Below are 21036 nucleotides of genomic sequence, written 5' to 3' on the forward strand. Positions count from 1 at the left end.
TTGCAAATATAAGAGTGTAAAACAAAGGTCTCTTTATCTCCAAATTAAAGATATGCCCTCTTGAACATGGATTTAACAACATTATATGGAAATCAGTACACAAAATATACTGTTCCTCATCAAAAGTACTTCCTTTCAGTGTTGAATTTTTCTGCGGTACTTAAAAATAAGCCCCAACCGCATTCATAAAATTAAACACAGTAAAAGGGGAAAGGAGAAAAAAAGTATGAACATCATCTTTAATATGAAGTATACTGTGACAGCCCTGGATAGAAGGTTGAAAAGATGAAAGCTTTATTTAGCAATCAGTTTTAGGAAAATTTACACAGAATGCTACTAAGAAATATCAGAAAAAAATAAATTGTTTTTAACAAAGCTTTTCTTAAAATGTTTTATAAATGGAAATTTAGATACAACATATACAGACAGGAAATGATACAATTCTGGCCCATCAGCCCCTAACTTATACTCTAAGTTCAAGTCCTACTGTCTCATTAATGAGTTATTTTCCATGGCCCAAAGGCTAGGTAAACTGAAGAATTACCTTTGCTCTCGCTACCATAGAGAATAAATGTGGGAGGTTAATAATTAAACATTTGGAACTAATGTTCTTCATGTTATTCATTGCTGTATTAGAAAGTCAAACTCAAGTTCTCCAATACCTTAGTGAAAAATCAGCTGAAATTCATTGTGAGCTGTCAAGCACCATTATTTACTAAACAGCAAAGTCATTAAATGCACCTACTAACCACACACAGAAAGCTTTTGACTTATCAAAATAGGTCACAATAAACAATTTGCTTCCTATGCTACCTTAAGGACAAAGAGTACATATACAGTCCTTAATTTATCCCGAACTAAAAACCAAACCAAAATTTTTAACATTGGCTTTTGAGTTTCTTAAAGGAAGTAACTTCTGTTAACTAGCACAGTGCTGGACAAGTAGTAGGTACTCAATGCATTTGTCGAATTAAATGCTGGTCAGAGGCATTGAAACCAAGGGTCTTTATTACTTTGATTAAATTTAGCTTTAAATCCTAGCTCTAGAAATCATATTTTTCTCTCTCTAGAGACCTCGCCTTTCCCTGGATAATCAGCAGCCCCTGAGGCAGCAGGCCGTAACCCACTCTGGCAGGCTAAAGATAACATCTTGACCTAAGTTATGCTTCGGCTCCTGAGCCCTAATGTGGAATGTCCCCCTGGCTGCTTTCCCACGGAACCAGAGAGAAGAGACCTCAGACCTGGACTCAAGATCTGAAGAAATGATTTACTGCCCCTTACCACACTTCAAACCAATCAGTTCCCAGCACGACCTCGAACCCCCTAACCCAGTGTCCTGTCATTTTGCCCTATATAATCTGGGGAATTTGGCCCTACATGTCACTGGGGAATTAGGGCTTTTGAGTATTAGCTTCCTGTTCTCCTGGATGGCAGCATTCATCATAAAACAGCCAATATTCTCCACTGCAACTCTCCAAGTTTAGTGTTTGGCTCTGCTAGAGCCGGGTGGTCTAACTCTTTCAGTTCTATAATAGAATCTTTGTGAATATAACAGAATCTTTGTTGAATTATTCAGGAGCCCACCAAAATGCAGTACCTTAGCCAAGGGGCTTGGAGAGAGACGTACCACGAAAACAAAAAAAAAAGGAGGGAATTTTGCTACTTAAAAAAACAAGCTCAGCATGACATTTTTCAACATCATTAAAGGCCAGAATTTGAACATAAAGAGTAATTTTGAGTTAATCCAGGTATTTCCTTATCGAGGCTTACATTATGAAAATAATTTATAGTCAAATTCAGAAACTAAAAAGTGCTACCAAGCCATAGGCATTTTCAAGTTTCTAAAGAAAAACTCAAGATGGTTGAATTCCAGTAGCAGCTTTCAATTATAAAATTTAGCAGGTACCTGAGATGACACTGGCTTTTCACCGTTCTCCGAGTTCTCTCTCTTTGAGGGATCTGACAATTTCTGCACGTGTTCATTCCCTGCTGGAGCATCAGGGTCCAATGCTATATTTCTAGCAGAAGATGTTTCCGTTGTTCCTATGATGTCCAGTTGGGGGGGAACAGCATCACCACTGGTGGTCTGAACATTTCCAACATTCAGTTTGTTAGCTACAGCCAGATCATGCTGTATATGCGTGTTCTCAAACACTTCTCCCTGGCTGTCCCGGGTTTCCGTGGAGGGGCTGATGGCAGTGCTAGCCTGGTTTTCTGCCTGGGATTCCGCCAATGTCACACCTAGTGGGCAACAATGGCTGTCTGATATAATCACGTGGTCTTCTTTGTCAGTCATAGTCATCAAGAGCTGGCTGCACTGGTTGCATCGTTCTGGGACTGGCTTCTGAGAAGGGGGGCACTGCACGAGTGCTAAGCTGTGGAACGCGCCACAGGCGACCTGGAGTACTACACGCCCAGCAAGATGCTCCACCTTTTGTGGCTTTGTCACTGGGAAGGTAGTGGTCATGAGACCCAGCTGACAACCGGTACCCCATGCCCAAATCTCTCTGCTTATCGACAATGCCAGTGTGTGCTCCTCGCCACATGCCAACTGCAAAATCCTGACTGCTAACGAAGGACTGGTCTCGGAGTCAGCAATGCTGACGGCACTGGGCTCCGGAACCCACTGCTGGTTGGCGACGGCGCACTGGCCAGCGGCGTTCTCTCCCCACATGTACACGACGCCGCTTTCTGTCACTGCTCCACTGTGGAAACTCCCGGCTGCCACAGTAACGACACATTGCCCAACCAGGGCATGTTCTAGAATGGGGCTGCTCGGACAGGTCTCTGCTGGCGCACTTCTCCAGGGAAGGGTGCCGAAGCTGTACACCGCCCCATCTGAAAGTTAAAAAGGGGAGGGGGTAGTAAATTAACTAGACATCTATCAGCAAAGTTTTAATCCCCTCTATGTTTAACAAAATAGGATTTTTTTCCCCTAAAGTACAGTGTCGAGATTTGGTTCAAGTGTATAATATTCCAAATGTATTCATCTTTAAATGAATGACAACTTCTAACATTCTGAAATACAGTGAGAATTTCTACAAATTGCAGGGTATTTCTTCAAATGAAGGGTATTGCTCTTTCCTTCAGCCTCATCCTACAAACTCTAGCATTGATCCACTACCAACGGCTACCATTGCACGCTATTACAAAAGCAGAGTCCCACTGTCCAAAGACAAAATGATCGTGACAAGATAAAGTAAGCAGAACACAAAGTTTGTTAGGCAGAAGACACATTTGTTAATATCTACAACATTCACTACTACTGAATAAGTCAAAACAGCAGAAAATTTAGACAATGGCATAAAAACATTAGATTCATTTTGGCCAAAATTAAGAAATTAATTTTATATCTCCAGGTTGTACAGAAAGCGCCAGTGTTAACAAGATGTGGCTGTCTTTAGGTTGTGTGCCGTATGATGTGTAATTTTTAAATGTTATCCTATATAATAAAAGCATAATATGCAAATCGACCAAACGGTGGAACAACCCGTTGGCAGGGGGCGGGGCTGGTGAGCAGGGGGCGCCAGGCCAGCCAAGGCGCAAGCCAGTGGGCAGAGGGAGGGGACGGCGATCAGAGGGCAGCAGTGACCAGCAACAGCGGAGGGGCGCCTGGGGGCAGGAGGGCCAGGGCCGGCCACTCGCCAGCTGGCTCCGTCCCCTGATCTGCCCGCCCAGTCGCCTCCGGTCAGTCAGACATCCCCTGAGGGCTCCCGGACCGTGAGAGGGCACAGGCTGGGCTGAGGGACTGCCCCCCCCCACTCCAGTGCACAAATTTTCATGCACTGGACCTCTAGTATATAAATAATATACAGTGTGTGCTGCTTAACAACAGGAATACATTCTGATAAATGTGTTGGTTAGTGATTTAGTCACTGTGTGGACATCATAGAGCAGTGATAGCGAACCTTTTGAGCTTGGCGTGTCAGCATTTTGAAAAACCCTAACTTACTCTGGTGCCGTGTCACATATAGAAATTTTTTGATATTTGCAACCACAGTAAAACAAAGATTTATATTTTTGATATTTATTTTATATATTTAAATGCCATTTAACAAAGAAAAATCAACCAAAAAAATGAGTTTGCATGTCACCTCTGACATGCATGCCATGGGTTCGCCATCACTGTCATAGAGTGTACTTATACAAACCTAGGTGGTGTATGCTTACTATACATCTAAACTATAGGGCAAAGGGTAAAGTCTACTGTTCCATAGGGGAGGAAAAATAATTTTCCCTCTATCCTTCTGGGTTCTAGGCTGAAACATCCCTGTAATAAAAGACAGGTTAATGAAAGAAAAACTATCATTCTCCCTTTTATTCTAGTTATGGTATATCTTAAATATAAGAACTAGCTAGCCCTGCCAATATGGCTCAGTGGTTGAGCATCAACCCATGAACCAGGAGGTCATGGTTCAACTCCTGATCAGGGCACATGCATGGGTTGTGGGCTCGATCCCCCAGTGTGGGGCATGCAGGAGGCAGCTGATTGATGATTCTCTCATCATTGATGTTTCTATCTCTCTCTCCCTCTCCCTTCCTCTCTGAAATCAATAAAAATATATTTTAAAAAGATATATAAGAATTAATCTGATTTCTGATAAAGTATATATCTTAAATTTAAGAATTAATCCAATTTCTGATAAAGGAAATAAAAACATATTTTGAAAACAAAAAGAATATAAGCTTCAGCAAAGTTCATTAAAAACACCTGGCATCCAGTAACTCTCTTCCTGCTCTTCCACACTCAGACATTGGCTAGACCAGCCGTGGGCAAACTATGGCCCACGGGCCGAATCCGGCCCGTTTGAAATGAATAAAAATAAAAAAATAAAATAAAACCGCACCCTTTTATGTAATGATGTTTACTTTGAATTTATATTAGTTCACACAAACACTCCATCCATACTTTTGTTCCGGCCCTCCGGTCCAGTTTAAGAACCCATTGTGGCCCTCGAGTCAAAAAGTTTGCCCACCCCTGGGCTAGACTCTCAGTTCCTATTGGCTAAGCCATTCTTTCCAATACCTTCCGTCAGAAGAACTCCATGCTTCACTCCCAGGGCCGCCTGAAGAACAGTCCTTTCTCCCCAGCCGGGCACTCTCTCTGGGGTTACAGAGCAGGATCCCGCCTGCCAGACATGGACCAGGCCTCTTTCTTTGGATCCTTCTGCCTTTGTTGAGCTACACACATGAAGAAAAATCACTTAAATGTTCCTGCAACTCAGAGCTGTATCTTACTAGTATGTCATGGGATTGGCACCTTTTACCAGCACATAGGAGACTGACTGGGTCAGATAATTTAACTAGCACCTACTTTATGCTTTAGCACAAGAGTGGAGATAAAACTAATTATATAAAAGGTGTGGAAAATAATCTAAACCCACAAATTACTTTGTCTCTATCTAAGAAGCAAACAAAACCTGGGTTATTTTTTGAAGGTTTATGATTTCGTAGCATAAAATGTCAAGATCTTAACTTCTTGATACATTAATTCCTTGTTTAGGTATTAAAGTTATAACATGCCCCAAGTTGGAGTTTTCTTTTAAATTTTTGTTTTTAATGTGGTAACAAAGTATTTGATGAGGAAGATAGAAGGAATAGGGATCCATATTTCACTTCACACTGGATTTAAGTTCTAAAATTGCTATTAAAAAATTTAAGAACCAAATTTAAAGGACCTAGCAACAAAGCTTATCACTAATCAGCGTTATTTCAATATCTTTCTCTACCAATCAACACAAATGTCACTCACTATTCCTACGTAATAACTATCAACAAGAAAATTAAAGTGAAAAGAAGCTACACATATGTGGACATGCTTTCTGTGGTTTTCTACAAGGATAGAGGAGAAAGAAGAAATGGTTTTTTACCTTCTCTTCTTCGAGTCCATCGGTCAGTGGGAGCACTCCATCACCAAGTCGTTTCCTCTTTGCAAAAGCATCTAAAGACCTAAATGTCAGAGCACAGGTAAGCAAAAAGAGCAGTGAAAGAATGCTTTGCAATTTTATCCCACAGATTAAAAAAAAAAAGCAGCCCTCTAACAAGTGCACATTCACTCGGCAATAAGTACGCAGTGAAACTATTTGAACTATTTCACATCTTGCCTGCCAAAGAGGACTATAGACTGAGCCTGCCCATATAAAATGCCTGTTGACTGTAAAATGTAATGTCAAAGAAAGACTAGCTACAATTAGGCTGTACTTTGTCAAGGCAACAGACTTATTTGGTTTGAGTTTTATTGTATAGAAAGTAGTTCAATCTGAAAACTCAATGTGTTAAGTTCATTTCATAAACATTAAGGTTACTTTATAAATGTCTCTGGAACAAACGAACATTTAAGTACCAATTAAGTAAGAATTCCTAAAATCTCTTCAGTAATGTATCAAGTAGTTTTAATTTACATTTTGCAGTAATGCACACAAAAATTACATTATTAAAATAGAAAGTTTTTCATTTATTGGAACTAGCAGTGTTTTCCTAAAATCAACCTCAATTCAAAACCATAATCCAAAGGGAAGAGTAAAATATGTTTTAAAATCATATATGAAAATTATGGTACAAATATCATGACCCATCAGTTCAGAAACTTAACGTTTAAGAAATAGATAGAAATGTAAACAGGCAGACAGTAATACTCAATGCGTTTCAACTAAAAATTCACATTTTTAAGGATACCAAAACTCATGAAAATAAAGGCAATGAGGTTTTATTTGTGTGAATCATAAAAATACTGGGGCCAAATTTATGATTTTTCTGCAGAAACATGTAACCTGGTCACTGTGCTCTAAAACAGCCCCTATCAGCAGGAATGATGTAAGAGCCATCTGTTTATACCAGGTTGCCTGTGAATTCTTATGGTTTCCCATCTGTATATCTGGAGGAAATTACCCTCTACCTAATGCTTATTTTAGAAAGAGTTTGAATCATTCAAATTTGGATGAAGGGTACTATGTGAACAAAAGATATATCTGAATAATTTTAATAAATGCTATTAATTTGATAAATATAATCATTACTTGACAGTTTTTTAAATTAAATCTTTATTGTTCAGATTATTGCAGTTGTTCCTCTTTTTTCCCCCCATAGCTCCCTTCCACCCGGTTCCCACCCCACCCTCTGCCCTTACCCCCCACCCCCGACTGTCCTAATCCATAGGTGTACAATTTTTGTCCAGTCTCTTCCCGCACCCCCCACACCCCTTTCCCCCCAAGAATTGTCAGTCTACTCCCTTCCTATGCCCCTGATTCTATTATAATCACCAGTTTATTCTGTTCATCAGATTATTTATTTACTTGATTTTTAGATTCACTTGTTGATAGAAGTGTACTTGTTGTTCATAATTTTTATCTTTACCTTTTTCTTCTTCTTCCTCTTCTTAAAGAACACCTTTCAGCATTTCATATAATACTGGTTTGGTGGTGATGAACTCCTTTAGCTTTTCCTTATCTGTGCAGCTCTTTATCTGACCTTCAATTCTGAATGATAGCTTTGCTGGGTAAAGTAATCTTGGTTGTAGGTTCTTGGTATTCATCACTTTGAATATTTCTTGCCACTCCCTTCTGGCCTGCATAGTTTCTGTTGAGAAATCAGGTGGCAATCTTATGGGTACTCTCTTGTAGGTAACTGACTGTTTTTCTCTTGCTGCTTTTAATATTCTCACTTTGTCTTTTGCCCTTGGCATTTTAATTATGATGTGTCTTGGTGTGGTCCTCTTTGGATTCCTTCTGTTTGGGGTTCTCTGCGCTTCCTGGACTTGAAAGTCTATTTCTTTCACCAGGTAGGGGAAGTTTTCTGTCATTATTTCTTCAAATAGGTTTTCAATATTTTGATCTCTCTCTTCTTCTGGCACCCCTATAATTCAGATGTTGGTTCACCTGAAGTTGTCCCAGAGGCTCCTTACACTATCTTCATATTTTTGGATTCTTTTTTCTTTTCCAGTTGGGTGTTTTTTACTTCTTCGTATTTCAAATCTTTGACTTGATTCTTGCGATCCTCTAGTCTGCTGTTGGATCTCTGTATAATATTCTTTATTTCAGTCAGTGTATGCTTAATTTCTATTTGGTCCTTTTTCATATCCTCGAGGGTCTCACTAGATTTATTGAGGGTCTCACTAAATTTATTGGCGGTTTCTAGAAAATTCTTGAAAAACCTTATAAGTGTGGTTTTGAACTCTATATCCAGTAGTTTGCTTTCCTCAATTTGTCATTTGTGACCTGTTTCTTTGTCTCTGCATTTTGGCTGCTTCCCTGTGTTGATAGAGTGGCTTTCTGTGCTAGGTGACCTATAGAGCCCAGTAGCTCAGCCTCCCCAATTACCTGAGGTGGACACTCTTGGTGCACCCCTTTGTGGGATTTGTGCACAGTCTTGTTGTAGTTAAGCCTTGATTGTAGTTGGTATCACTGTGAGGAATTGACCTCCAGGCCAATTGGCTGTGAGAATCAGCTGTGTCTATGGTGGGAGAACTTCTGTGCTGGAGACACCCTTCTGGGGCAAGACTTGCTTCAGTGGGGCTTTGGTGCTCACTGAGTCTGCCCCCTGAGTGTGTCCCTTATGGATCTGAGGAGTTGTAATCTGGATGGTCCCACTTTGACCACTGGGTACACTGGCACTTGGATCTCTAAGGAGGTGCTAATTTAGCCTCTGCAGGAAGCTACCGAGCAGGAGCTACAGAGAGATCTGCAGATTCCTCTTCTTTGTTTGGGATTTGGAGGTGCTCAGATGAGGCCCAGCTGTGAAGCAATGCAAGCTGCTGTGGGGCCTTGGGCCTTCTTGTGGATGTTCTGGGTCTCTCTGACCCAGCTGCAGTTTGTTAGGTAATTTTCAGATTGCAAAGGGCCAGGTCACTCATATGCAAAAACCTCTGCTAGCAGCTTGGGTGGGGCAGGGTCTCAGGGAATCAACAGGGCGGGGCATACAGCTATGGCTGCTCCTCAGTCCTGCCCTAAGAGGCCCCGGGTCTAGTGTCCCGCGGTAACCACTGCAAGCACCTCTGAGAGAAAGCCGCCCTCGAGTTCCACTCGCTGCCAGACAGTCCAGTTTCTCCCCGTATGAGTCTGGGTCCCCAGAGACTTCCCGGAACTGGAGTTCAGAGCTGGAGCGTGTGTCTCCCTCCCAATTGAAAAAGACAACCACGTCCTCAGTTGCCAGCCCTTTCTGCCTGCGCCTCCGTACCTCTGCACTTTACTTCCGCACCTCCTCTCAGTCTCAGTGTGCTTTTCTCTTTCCTTCTAGTTGTAGAATTTCCACTCAGCCAGCCTTCCTATGGTTCTAGATAATGTCCGTTTTGTCTTTTAGTTGTATTTTTGAAGTGGTTGTGGGAGGCAGCAATTTCAGGTGTTTATCTATGCCACCATCTTGGTTTCTCCTTATGTGACAGTTTTATGTGTGACAGTAATTAACTTTAAGTAAAATGTGCAGTTCATGGTGTACAGAGAAATTCCGAAGCCAGATCTAACTTGTGCTTACCTATCAGAGATCAAGAAGTAACTGTTCGACTGTGGAATCTCAGAGGGAAGGCGGAGATGGGTGGGTGGGTGGGAAGAAATCAACCAAAGAACTTGTATGCATATATGCATAACCCATGGACACAGACAATAGGGTGGTGAAGGCCTGGGGTGGGGGGTGGAGGCAGGTTAATAGAGGTCAATGAGGAGAAAAGGGGGGCATATGTAATACTTTCAACAATAAAGATACATAAAAAAAGAGAGGTAATGTTCCCTTGATTAAAGTTAAACCATACCCAGCAGAAACCGCTGGGAGGGTGTGGAAGTACAGGAGCACACTTTACAACTAATTAACTGTATGTAAATTGAATTTTGTCCTACTGCCTGACATTCAGAATGTTGAAAATCTTTTGATAAAGTGAATAAAACACTCAATCTTCTCTTTTAGTGCTCTATTTTTAAATAGGGTTTTTTAAAAGGGGATTTCACCTTACACCATATGGTTTCTCACCACCACTCATTTTTTCAAATCCAAAGGGAATTACAACGCTACAAACTGTTTCACAACTTTCTTTCATTCCTGACTATACATGGTAGGCACAACAATGGTCCCAAAGATGCCCTTGTCCTATAACCACAACTTGTGAATATGTTAGGCTATTTGGCAAAACGAAATCAAGGTTGCTAGTCAGCTGACTTTAAGATAGGGAGCCTATCCGGTATCCAGGCAGACCCGATGTAATTACAAGAGTCCTTAAAAGTGGAAGAGGGAGGGAGAAGGAGAGAGAGAAAGACGTGATGGTGGAAGCAGGGTGAGAGAGATGCTACATAGCTGGTTTTCAAGATTGGGCGGGGAGAGGGGGATACATTAGGTAACGTGAGTGGCCTCTAGAAGCTAAAAGGCAAGGAAGGAGGTCATCTCCTAGAGCAGCGGTTCTCAACCTGTGGGTCGCGACCCCTTTGGGGGTCGAACGACCCTTTCACAGGGGTCGCCTAAGACCATCGGAAAACATATATAATTACATATTGTTTTTGTGATTAATCACTATGCTTTAATTATGTTCCATTTGTAACAATGAAAATACATCTTGCATATCAGATATTTACATGACAATTCATAACAGTAGCAAAATTACAGTTATGAAGTAGCAACAAAAATAATTTTATGGTTGAGGGTCACCACACATGAGGAACTGTATTAAAGGGTCGCGGCATTAGGAAGGTTGAGAACCACTGTCCTAGAGCCTCCAGAAAAGAATGCAGCCCTGCTGACACCTGGATTTCAGCCCTGAGAGACTTGCCGAACTTTAACCTAAAGAGATGTAAGATAATAACTGTGTTATTTCAAGCCTCTAAGTGTGTGGCAATTTGTTACAGTAGCAACAGAAAGTTACCTAACATACTACTCATAGATAGCTTTCTGTATCAGTTTTTACAGATCTATCTCATTTTGTCTTATGGTGTTTTTATGTTTGACTTCCAAGAAATGTCTGCCTGAAACTCAAATACAGCAATGAGAAAAAGAGAAAAGACTGCAAAGGAAGCATAACTAAAAAGGAATATTGCAGCTAAGTATTATGGGAAGCTTATATCACAAAGTGGCCCCAGGCAGGGCACAGGTAGTGGCTACTTTGCACCTCATAGGAGGGCCCAGAGCCAGTGCACCTGGGCTTTAGACCATGCCAGATTACAACTTACACATCCATGAGTGACACACTCAAGGGGCAGACTCAGTGAGCACCAAAGCCCCATTGACGCAAGTCCTGCTCCACAGGGGTGTCTCCTGCATAGCAGCTCTTCCGTTGTAGTTGCAGCTGGCACTCACAGCCAACTGGCCTGGGGGTCAATTCCTCCCACTGACACCAACAGCAATCAAGGCTCAACTACAACAAGACAGTGCACACAGCCCACACAGGGCACACTTAAAGTGCCCAGCTCAGGTGACTGGGGAGGCTAAGCCACTGGGCCCTACAGGACACCTACTACATACGGCCAATTCCAGGAGACATAGCAGCTCTACCTAATACATAGAAACAAACACAGGGAAGCAACCAAAACGCGGAGACAAAGAAACATGTCGCAAATGAAAGAACAGGATAAATCTCCAAAAAAAGAACTAAATGAAATGGAAGCAAGCAAACTATTAGATATAGAGTTCAAAACAATGGTTATACGGATGCTCAAGGATCTTACTGAGAACATCAAAGACATGAAAAAGAACCAGTCAGGCCCTGACCGGTTTGGCTCAGTGGATAGAGCATTGGCCTGCGGACTGAAGGGTCCCAGGTTTGATTCCAGTCAAGGGCATGTACCTTGGTTGCGGGCACATCCCAAGTAGGGGGTGTGCAGGAGGCAGCTGATCGATGTTTCTCTCTCATCGATGTTTCTAACTCTCTATCCCTCTCCCTTCCTCTCTGTAAAAAATCAATAAAATATATTTAAAAAAAAAGAACCAGTCAGAAATAAAGGATACACTAACTGAAATAAAGAACAATTTACAGGGAATAAACAGTGGAGTACAGGATGCGAGAGAATCAAATCAGCAATTTGGAATATGAGAAAGCAAAAACACCCAATCAGAAGAACAAAAAGAGAAAAGAACCCAAAAATATGAAGATAGTGTAAAGAGCCTCTGGGACAGCTTAAAGTGTACCAACATTCACATCATGCGGGTGCCAGAAGGAGAAGAGAGAGAGCAAGATGGTGAAAACCTATTTGAAGAAATAATGACAGAAAACTTCCCCTACCTGGTGAAAGAAATTGACTTATAAGTCCAGGAAGTGCAGAGAACCCCAAACAAGATAAAGCCAAAGAGGACCACACCAAGACACATCATAATTAAAATGCCAAGGGCAAAAGACAAAGAGAGAATATTAAAAGCAGCAAGAGAAAAACAGTTACCTACAAGAGAGTGCCCATAAGATTGCCACCTGATTTCTCAACAGAAACTATGCAGGCCAGAAGGGAGGAGTAAGAAATATTCAAAGGGATGAATAGCAAGGGCCTACAACCAAGATTACCCTGCAAAGCTATCATTTAGAATTGAAGGTCAGAAAAAGAGGTTCACAGACAAGAAAAAGCTAAAGGAGTTCATCACCACCAAACCAGGATTATGAAATGTTGAAGGGTGCTCTTGAAGAAGAAAGAGGTGGAGGGGGACTAGAAGGTGGGGAGAAGAGGAGGAAGGGGAAGGAGGGAGAAGGGCAAGTAAGGCTTGATTATGTTTTAGACATTGGTGGGGATAAAAGAGAAGGAGGTATCAAGAATTATCTCTAGGTTCTGCCTTGAACAACTGTATGTTGGCGATGCTGTTTACTGAAATGGGGAAGAGTAAAGAGAGAGAATTCTGAGGTGGAAGATAAGCTTCTGGTAAGATAAAGTTGTTTCTGTTAAGTTTAAAATGCCTGTGGGAAATCCAGAAGCACGTATCAAGTGAGCAGATGAATATATGTGTATGGAGTTCAAAATAAAGGTTTCCGCTTACAGATATAAACTTGGGAAGGCATATGAATAATATCTGAAATCAAGACAGTGGGTAATATCATTGGAGTGTGCATTAAGAGAAAGGAAAGGCAGAGGTCAAGCTGTAAGGAGCTCTTGCACCGGGGTTGGGGAGGATGAGGAACAAGCAAAAATGACTGAGGTGAGGAGTGCTCTGAGGGAAAGAAAAAACATGAGTCTGTGTGGGCACAGAAGTGAAGCGGAGGGTGTTTCCAGCAGGAAGGACTGGTCAATTTGGTCAACGCAGCTGGGCTCTCCCAGGATGAGAACTGAAAAGGGCCCACTGGACGTGCCAGCACAGGCATCATGCTGAGATGGCCATGGTTTGAGCAGGACAGGAGGGGACTGAAAGCCAGACTGGAGGAGGATGACTGTACATGGCAGGTAAGGATATGAGATCAAAGTTCATGCAACCGATTCTTTTGAAAAATGTTGTTAAAATGGCAAACAGAGAAATGGAGCGGTAGCTGGAGAGAAATGTGAAGAGCAAGGGTGTGTTTTTGTGTGTTGGGGGAGATGGTCAAACACGTTTGCAGGACAAAGGCATTGATCCTAGAATGCAAGGGAGATAAGAAGAGAGGGCAGAACCAAGTCCTGGACAAAGTGAAGTAGGAACATGTGTGGTGGGTTGATCTTTCACAAAAGGAAGGGTCTACATTTTAAAAAGGAAGGAAACCACAGGTAAAGATAAAGGCAGGATCACAGATTTTGTGGTGGGAGGATATAGTCCCATATGATGTAAGTGACTAGACTTCACAGTATGTTGGTATGTGTCCTAATCTCACTCTGGGCTCCATTCATTGCTTATTTTATCTTGCCATATTTACACATTTTTGTAAAGTGCCTTAATATTTTTAGGAACAAGGCAGAATATAAGTAATTTTTAAATGAGAACAGAAATGTGTCAGTAGACTATTATCCCAAATGCACAGAGAAAATTAAATCATGTAGGAGTCTTTATTCTGCAGATAAAGTCCTTTTGCCTTAATAGTGCAATGAAAGGTAAATTTGTAAGTCATAAATATACTAACTTTCAAATGCTTAAATTTCAACAACTAAAACCACGTGCATTTCTTGCACCTATGTTCCAGGTTCTAAAACTGCCATGGGAGCCAATAATATCTTATTCTCTATTATATCCCAGCTGCTTAACACAGTCCTGATATGTAACAGGTACTCAATAAATAACTGTAGACAGACTAGGCCTATAAATAAACAAGTTCCCGCTGTTAAGGAGTTTACGTACTGGTGTGTTCTGTCTTTCTCACTAGAAGAACGACTATGTAAAGCAGATAGTACCCTCAACATACAGAAAGCTAACTTACACTAGCAAAGTTGGGCCCTTCTTGTCTTTTTCTCCTGTGACTAACTGGTTTAAAATAGGTGCATTGATTAAAATAGTAAAATAAAGCAATAATTATAGTTATAAATGTAATGATATTAGTGTTTAGAATAACAAAACATTAAGAAAGACAATAAAAATAATAGAGAAGCAAACTGTATCAGAATACCCTGAAAAGAATTTAGACACAGAGTAAACCCAATATAAAACTACTACAGATTTCATGCAGGCACTTACACTCTATTTTTAAAATATGACTACATTTCGTTGCAATGTAGAGTTTATACTGTGAGTTTGGTAAACAACAATTTAAGAGACTATGGTACTCCACACATGGTACATGCTTAATAAATGTTTGCTTTTACACAAAAATATGTTTACACATAGATTAAGGCAACTCTGGACTCAAACGCCTGACTTACAACTAATCTAAACACCAACAACTGCTACTTCCTGAATATCCTGCCACGGAAGCCATCACAACACTACTGAAGGTCAAGCAACACTCATCTTGCAGTGACATCTTGACAAACCAACCACTACCAAAGGTCAAGGCCTCTCTGAATTCCAGCCCTCTCAGCCTTAATTGATGCAGTGGGAGCCGACCAGCCCCTTAAATCCTGACCCAGAGTTCAGGGATTCAGTAAATTTATGCATTCAACAAAGTCTGGCCTAAAAGTACTTGTTATTTACAATGCTGTTATTAATGAGATAATGCACTTACTAAGCCATTCATTTTCAAAATATATTATAAACTCCTAAAGGTCAGAAACTATGACTTACTCATCAGTATACTCCTGTACCCATAGCAACCACCAGGTACAAGCTGAGTACTCAGTGGAAGACAGCCCTTGATCTTAAGTTCCAATCCACGGACTTCCAAATGATACAGAAGATTTCTAGAGCTTGTAGTAAAAGTCAGTATCAGAGAGAAAAGGAAAGTGACATCTCCTAGTAGAAACATACATAATTTGCTAATGTATTTTCTAACAACAAAATCACTTATATTTCATATCACTTCACAAACGTTAGACAACCCAGGAAAGAACAGTCTCTTTCTCTTTAGTACATGAGACAGTTTTTGGTGAAATCAGGGATGCTAAACTCTTATATATGGCCTGCTAATTTCATCTTGAAAATTGTTAAAACTGCACTCTAAAATGGATATTACCATGGAGGGGAGGAAATATGGGGTGGGGCTGGGAATAAATGCCCAGCAATGCCCATTAGCTCCTTTTTGTACTTACTGCATCTTTTAAAAATGATTTTTTTCAGACTACTAAATTCCCCATGAAACATTTTGGATATTATAATACCAGCAACTGAATTTCAAATTCCTAGGTACTATAAAATTTGTCCCTGTTATTACATGTTGCAGTATAATTTCTGACACAAATTATTTATTCCTTTAATAATTTGCTCTTATTATTTTATTAAAATGGCCAATGTTTTTAAAGGCAATATTACAGAAACACAATTCAAAGTATGTTGGCTTATTTTTACCAATCAGTAACATCCAAATGCTTAAGATCATCAAGGGGCCACATAACTGAATAGGGAGTATACATAACAAAAAAATACTGCTCTGGAGTTACAAGTTTCACTTATTTTGAAAATGCTAGAACAGTGTTCTTGATTAGAAATGGAAATACTGTTTAACTCACACATTAGGGATTGGCTATTAAATTTACTATTCATTACTCAACCACTTAACATCTTATCATGTTTACTTATTAGTACCTGTAAAGAGAGAATTATTTTCTTAGAGCAATAACTAGGACACCTGCATTCACAGTATAAACTTGTGCTTACCACATTATACTAAAATGTAATCAACTCAAACTTTAAGTGTTAATGACCAGGTGGTAATTTTGCGTCTGAGTCACTGCCAATCTGCTCCGCAATACTTTTAAGAGTTCATGATCAGTATATGCCTGTATTCCCCAAGAGTCTTTAAAATTTAAATTCCCCTGCAGCCTTTTAAGAAAGATCATTTCTCGTATCCTAAGAAAAGCATTTTCCCAGGAGCACAAGTCAAAGAGTAAAGTAAAATTGACTAAATAATTGGTCTGTCTCTTCTTAGAAAAGCTTTCCACAGGCACACATTGCAGGAGAAAAATAACTCTTTTTCCAGAGTCCACTGCTTTCAGACTAGAAAGTAAAATAAAGAAAGCTTACTGGGTGAGGGCCCTGATTATAAATAAAAATGTTAAAGCGCTAGGCTCACAAACTATCTTAATCATACATAAATCTGTAAAAAAAGAGAGAAAAATCCATGTACTATACCTGTCATTCAGTTTTAACAGATATTAGCATATTTTAATATTTGCTTCAGTTCTTTAAAATAGAAGAAAAACTTCTAGAGAGCTGAAGGAGCCTCATCCAAACCTTTCTTCGCTAGAGTTAATATGTCTTATTTCTGTATGTTCTTATATTTTATGTACTTTCATTAGGTACATGTGTATCAAGTGTATCAATAAATAATGTATCATGTATTACTTTAAAGCCCTATATAAATACATCACACTGTATATATCCTTTGCCAACTTGCTTTTTTCCACTCAATATTATGTACATGAGATGTATCCATGTTGATGAACACAGATCTAGTTCATTCATTTTTACTAGGGGATAGTATTCCATTGTATAAATAAACCATAGTTTATAAATTTCCCTACTGAAGTACAGCTGAATTGTTCTACTTTATTGTCATTTTAAGAACTGCTATAATCATCTTTGCTACATGTTTATTTGGGTAATTGCCCCAAGTTTAGTTAACGTTTCGGCTCAATCAGGTTGAGGAAGGAAAGAACCGTAGAATGAAAGCTCACCCAGATGCCAATGTTAGATCTAACTGTTACCAGAGAAGTTAGTGGCTCCAATTTCCCCATCACTGGTGAGAGTGGGCTGGCTCTTGCAATATATCTGTAGAAAAAGACGTTTCTGAGACTCGCCTGGGAGGACAAATGGCTTTTATTGGCCTGGAATTATGTTTCTCAGGTTGCAAAGGCCCATGTCCCTTAACCCAGTCCTGAAACAGGTGCAGCTGGAGGTCCAGTAGTGTCACATGGACGAATGCTGGAGAGCAACCCTTCCACGGGAGAGCCAGGAGCCTAGCACAGGAGAGAGAGAACCAAGAGCCAAGAGAGAATTCCCTTTGTTCAGAAGTTTAAATATTCAGGTTTCACAGCCCCCCGCCTTGCAGGGGCCACACCTATTCTGGCCAATTTACCTGTTCCCAGGTATGATTGACAGACAGGTAAGCACCTTCCCATGTCACTCAGACCTTATTGGGCATGTATCTAAACTGCCTTTGTCCAATCCCTTCCCCAATCAATCAAGACTTAGAGTGTTAAATTATCAAAGCTGTATAAATGGCATGCCTATATTATCTGGTCTTCCCTTTACTCCTTCCTTTCCTGTTAAATAACCAGGTTATTATAACCGTATCATAACTACTACCTTCCTAATATAGAGGTCATGTGAACTGTATGATGATCCAGAAAAAAAAAATTAAATAATGTGATCATTAAGGGAAACATGAGATGATCAATTTGCGGAATTAATGAAACTAAAGCTGATCTCTCTAAGCATAATTCACAAACAGCCCCATAGGAGGTGAGAGAATTATCCTTTTTTTTTTTTTTTTTTTTTTTTTTTTCACAAAAGAACTCTACAATAAAAAATGAACTCTAGCCCTGGCTGGCATGGCTCATCTGGTCGGAGCATCATCCCATACACCAAAAGGTTGCAGGCGGGTTCAATCCCCAGTCAGGGCGCATTGAAGTTTTCTCTCTCTCTCTTTCTCTCCCTTCCTCTCTCTCTAAAAATCAATAAACATATCCTAGGGTGAGAATTAAAAACAAACACAAAACAATGTAAAGACACCACTATTACATATATAGAGAAACAGGTGATGAGGATAGGAAAATAAATGCAATACTAAACAGCTCCAAATGATAGTTTATTGCTACTTTATTTGTGGTTACCATTCATTTTCTTTTTTTTAAATATATTTTATTGATTTTTTACAGAGAGGAAGGGAGAGGGATAGAGTTAGAAACATCGATGAGAGAGAAACATCAATCAGCTGCCTCCTGCACGCCCCCTACTGGGGATGTGCCTGCAACCAAGGTACATGCCCTTGACCAGAATCGAACCTGGGACCCTTCAGTCTGCAGGCCGATGCTCTATCCACTGAGCCAAACCGGTTAGGGCGTTACCATTCATTTTCTTAAGGACTGATACCCTATAAAATCTACTACTCTCTTATTACTGATGACTGAATTGTTTGATCATTAATAAAGAGTTAAAAGAAAAAAATGTTTTAAAAAATCTCCATACCAGAAAAATCTGTATCCCTAATACAGTTGGAATATGTGGCAGATTTAACTCCGTAAAGTTATAAAAACCACTAAATGATTTAGAAGTCATTAAAATCCTCACAGCATTCCTGAATGTCGGAGAGAGGGACACAACCTCACACTACTACATCAAAGCAGGCCTTTCACACCAGCTCAAAAACCACCACTCTTACATCCCTTCCTATTTTTTAACTCACACCTTACATAGCTCACATTCATACACAATTATAGAAGGTGTTTATAAGCCGGTCATATTCTTTGGAAATAATCTTAAAATGGACCCAGCAATATTACATTACATCCATGTCTTTTCATGAAAAGACAGACGATTAATAGTAATCTTTTCAACCAACCACACAAAAACTAAAATCAGGTATCAGGAGTGTTCTTACTAGTAGTAAAACCCATTGCTTCTTTAACAGTCAAACTGTTCTAAGTGTTTAAAATTACAATCTAAATTGTGAAAGGCTGAGCTCTGGAGAAAAGGGATTGCAGTTAACATTGCTTAAATCTTTTTTTTTTAAAGGTTTATATAATGCCACTCGAGTCCCCCCCGGCCCCCCAAAAAGCCTGTTTAGTACTTTACTTTCTTCATCATTATCTTTTTAAATGTTAATATTGTGAAACAGCTTTGAACTTTTTTGCTATAGTTTATAAGCCTTGAATCTGTCAACAGTAATCACAGTTTGAGAACTAAGTATTAAATTTAAACTAGGTATAGATTCCATCAGCATCTTTAGATGCCCTTATAGATTCCAAAGTTACTACAGACAATCCTGAAATCATATCTTCTCTAACTATAAGTCTATGTATCATAAAATTATCTGGAAACTATCCCTTGATTTTTAAAAGTGAATTATAGTTCTTTTCTAAAAATATTTAGTTCTCTTTCCCACCATTTAGTAAAAAAAAAAAAAAAAAAAAAAAAAATGTCAGTTTGGGTCATGATATAGTGGAAAGAAGAAATTATTAGTTATAAAAATAGCCAGTATGTATTGAATATCTACCAGGTGCCAGGCACTGTAATAAATGATACATGAACCATCAAATGTAAAGATACTACTCCGAGGAAGGTACTTTGACCTCCAACCTCAAGATAAAGAAAATGAGGCAGGAAAGTTAAGTAACTTTCCCAATGTAAGCGGATGTCTATCCAGGTCCAAATCCTAGGATCTCAACCACTCTGCTTTTATTAGTAAGATTAAAATATTGCCATTTACTGCAAAAGCAAAATTTTCACTGCTTTTAAATTCTTGAAGTATTTCATTAACCCAGAGGTGGTCCCTCCAAGCCATTCATAGCGATGATAAACTGAAAAGTAATATTGGGCCAATACGTTTGCTGAATGCTTATACCCGTGCATCATAATAAACACACAACGGAAAGCCTTTTCAAGCACAGTCACAGCCACCCACACATCTACAGGGCGACAGGCGAAGGATATGCACTGGAGCTCTTTCCACCCGGACCCCGAACGAGAACACAGTCCCTGGGACAGGAGGGTGCGCTTCCCCTTCCCTCGGCACCGAAGGCCTCCCTCCCGCGCGGGAGGCAGCACCGCTCTTCTGCCAGCGTAGAGCTGTGTCCCGAGCAGCACCCCCGCCAGCGCCCGGGCTATCGCCTCCCGCAGCCCCTGCTCACGCCCCGGCGTCGCAGCTCCAAAGAACTTACCGCCCTCGGGCAGATCGTTTTACACACGAAAGGACTCGGCTGAACACTAATGCTTAATATCAAAGTCGTTTTCTTTGTCCGAACCCGCCTTTTCGAGCCGCCCAAACCCTCGATCCCCTCTCCGCGGCGATTCCGGGGCAACGCCGCCCGTACGCTCCCCCAGGTTCGCTCGCGGCCAGCGCCCCGGGGTTTCAGAGCAGCGCTAGGAGTGAGCATTCCACGGAGCCTCATGAATGAATGGGGGGACGGCAGCGTGGGTGGGGCCGGGAAGAGGAGGGTCGTGAAGGCATGTCACGCGGCTGAGCCCACCGCAGGGGCGCCCCGTCCGGGGAGGGAGGAAAGGTGGCGACTGGAAGAACCCGGGGCCCGGGCGCAGGGGCGCCGTCCGTCGGGCGCCGGCTTGGGAAGCCGCGAGCGCTGTCTCTGCGGGTCCCCGCAGCGCGATCGCGGCCCCGACCCGCGCCCCCGCCTCCCTCCCGGACCCCGCCTCCCGCACCCCGGAGACCCGGGCCAACCCGCCCTCAGAAGCCGAGGCGGCCCCGGGACGCGCACCGGCTCACCTGACGCTCTACCGGCTGCACCGCGATCTGCATCCCCAGCGAGCTTGCAGCCCAACAACACCGCGAGATCAGCTGATTCACGGGGGGCGGGGCCTCCTGCAGCCGCGGGCCAGTAGGCGACAAGCGAGAGTGAGGTAGGCGGGGTCAGATGCCGA

The 21036-nt window shown here is 41.1% G+C and overlaps 1 protein-coding gene across 8 annotated transcripts in view; it reads right to left on the bottom strand.

The window, feature by feature from the left end:
- Positions 1-20959, bottom strand: part of ALS2 (alsin Rho guanine nucleotide exchange factor ALS2) — a 56489-nt gene extending 35530 nt beyond the window's left edge. For 5 of the 8 annotated variants that reach the window (XR_011472379.1, XM_070421853.1, XM_070421848.1 and 2 more), the window contains exons 1-4: positions 20882-20959; positions 5871-5949; positions 5027-5181; positions 1907-2838 (exon numbers count right to left, since the gene is read on the bottom strand). Coding sequence is in view for 7 of the 8 variants with exons in the window: in XM_070421853.1 (XP_070277954.1) it covers positions 1907-2838; positions 5027-5181; positions 5871-5890 (1107 nt within the window). In the remaining variant the exon portion in view is untranslated. Of the gene's footprint in view, positions 1-1906; positions 2839-5026; positions 5182-5870; positions 5950-9465; positions 9519-17117; positions 17400-20321; positions 20347-20881 lie in introns of those variants that run through there. The other 3 variants (XM_070421850.1, XM_070421851.1, XM_070421849.1) reach the window with 3 other exon arrangements.
- Positions 20960-21036: the final 77 nt, after the last annotated feature.

Source organism: Myotis yumanensis, unplaced genomic scaffold (genome assembly GCF_028538775.1).
Source record: "Myotis yumanensis isolate MYYU_CA2020_CCGP unplaced genomic scaffold, mMyoYum1.0.hap1 SCAF_8, whole genome shotgun sequence".
NCBI classification, from domain to species: Eukaryota; Metazoa; Chordata; class Mammalia; order Chiroptera; family Vespertilionidae; genus Myotis; species Myotis yumanensis.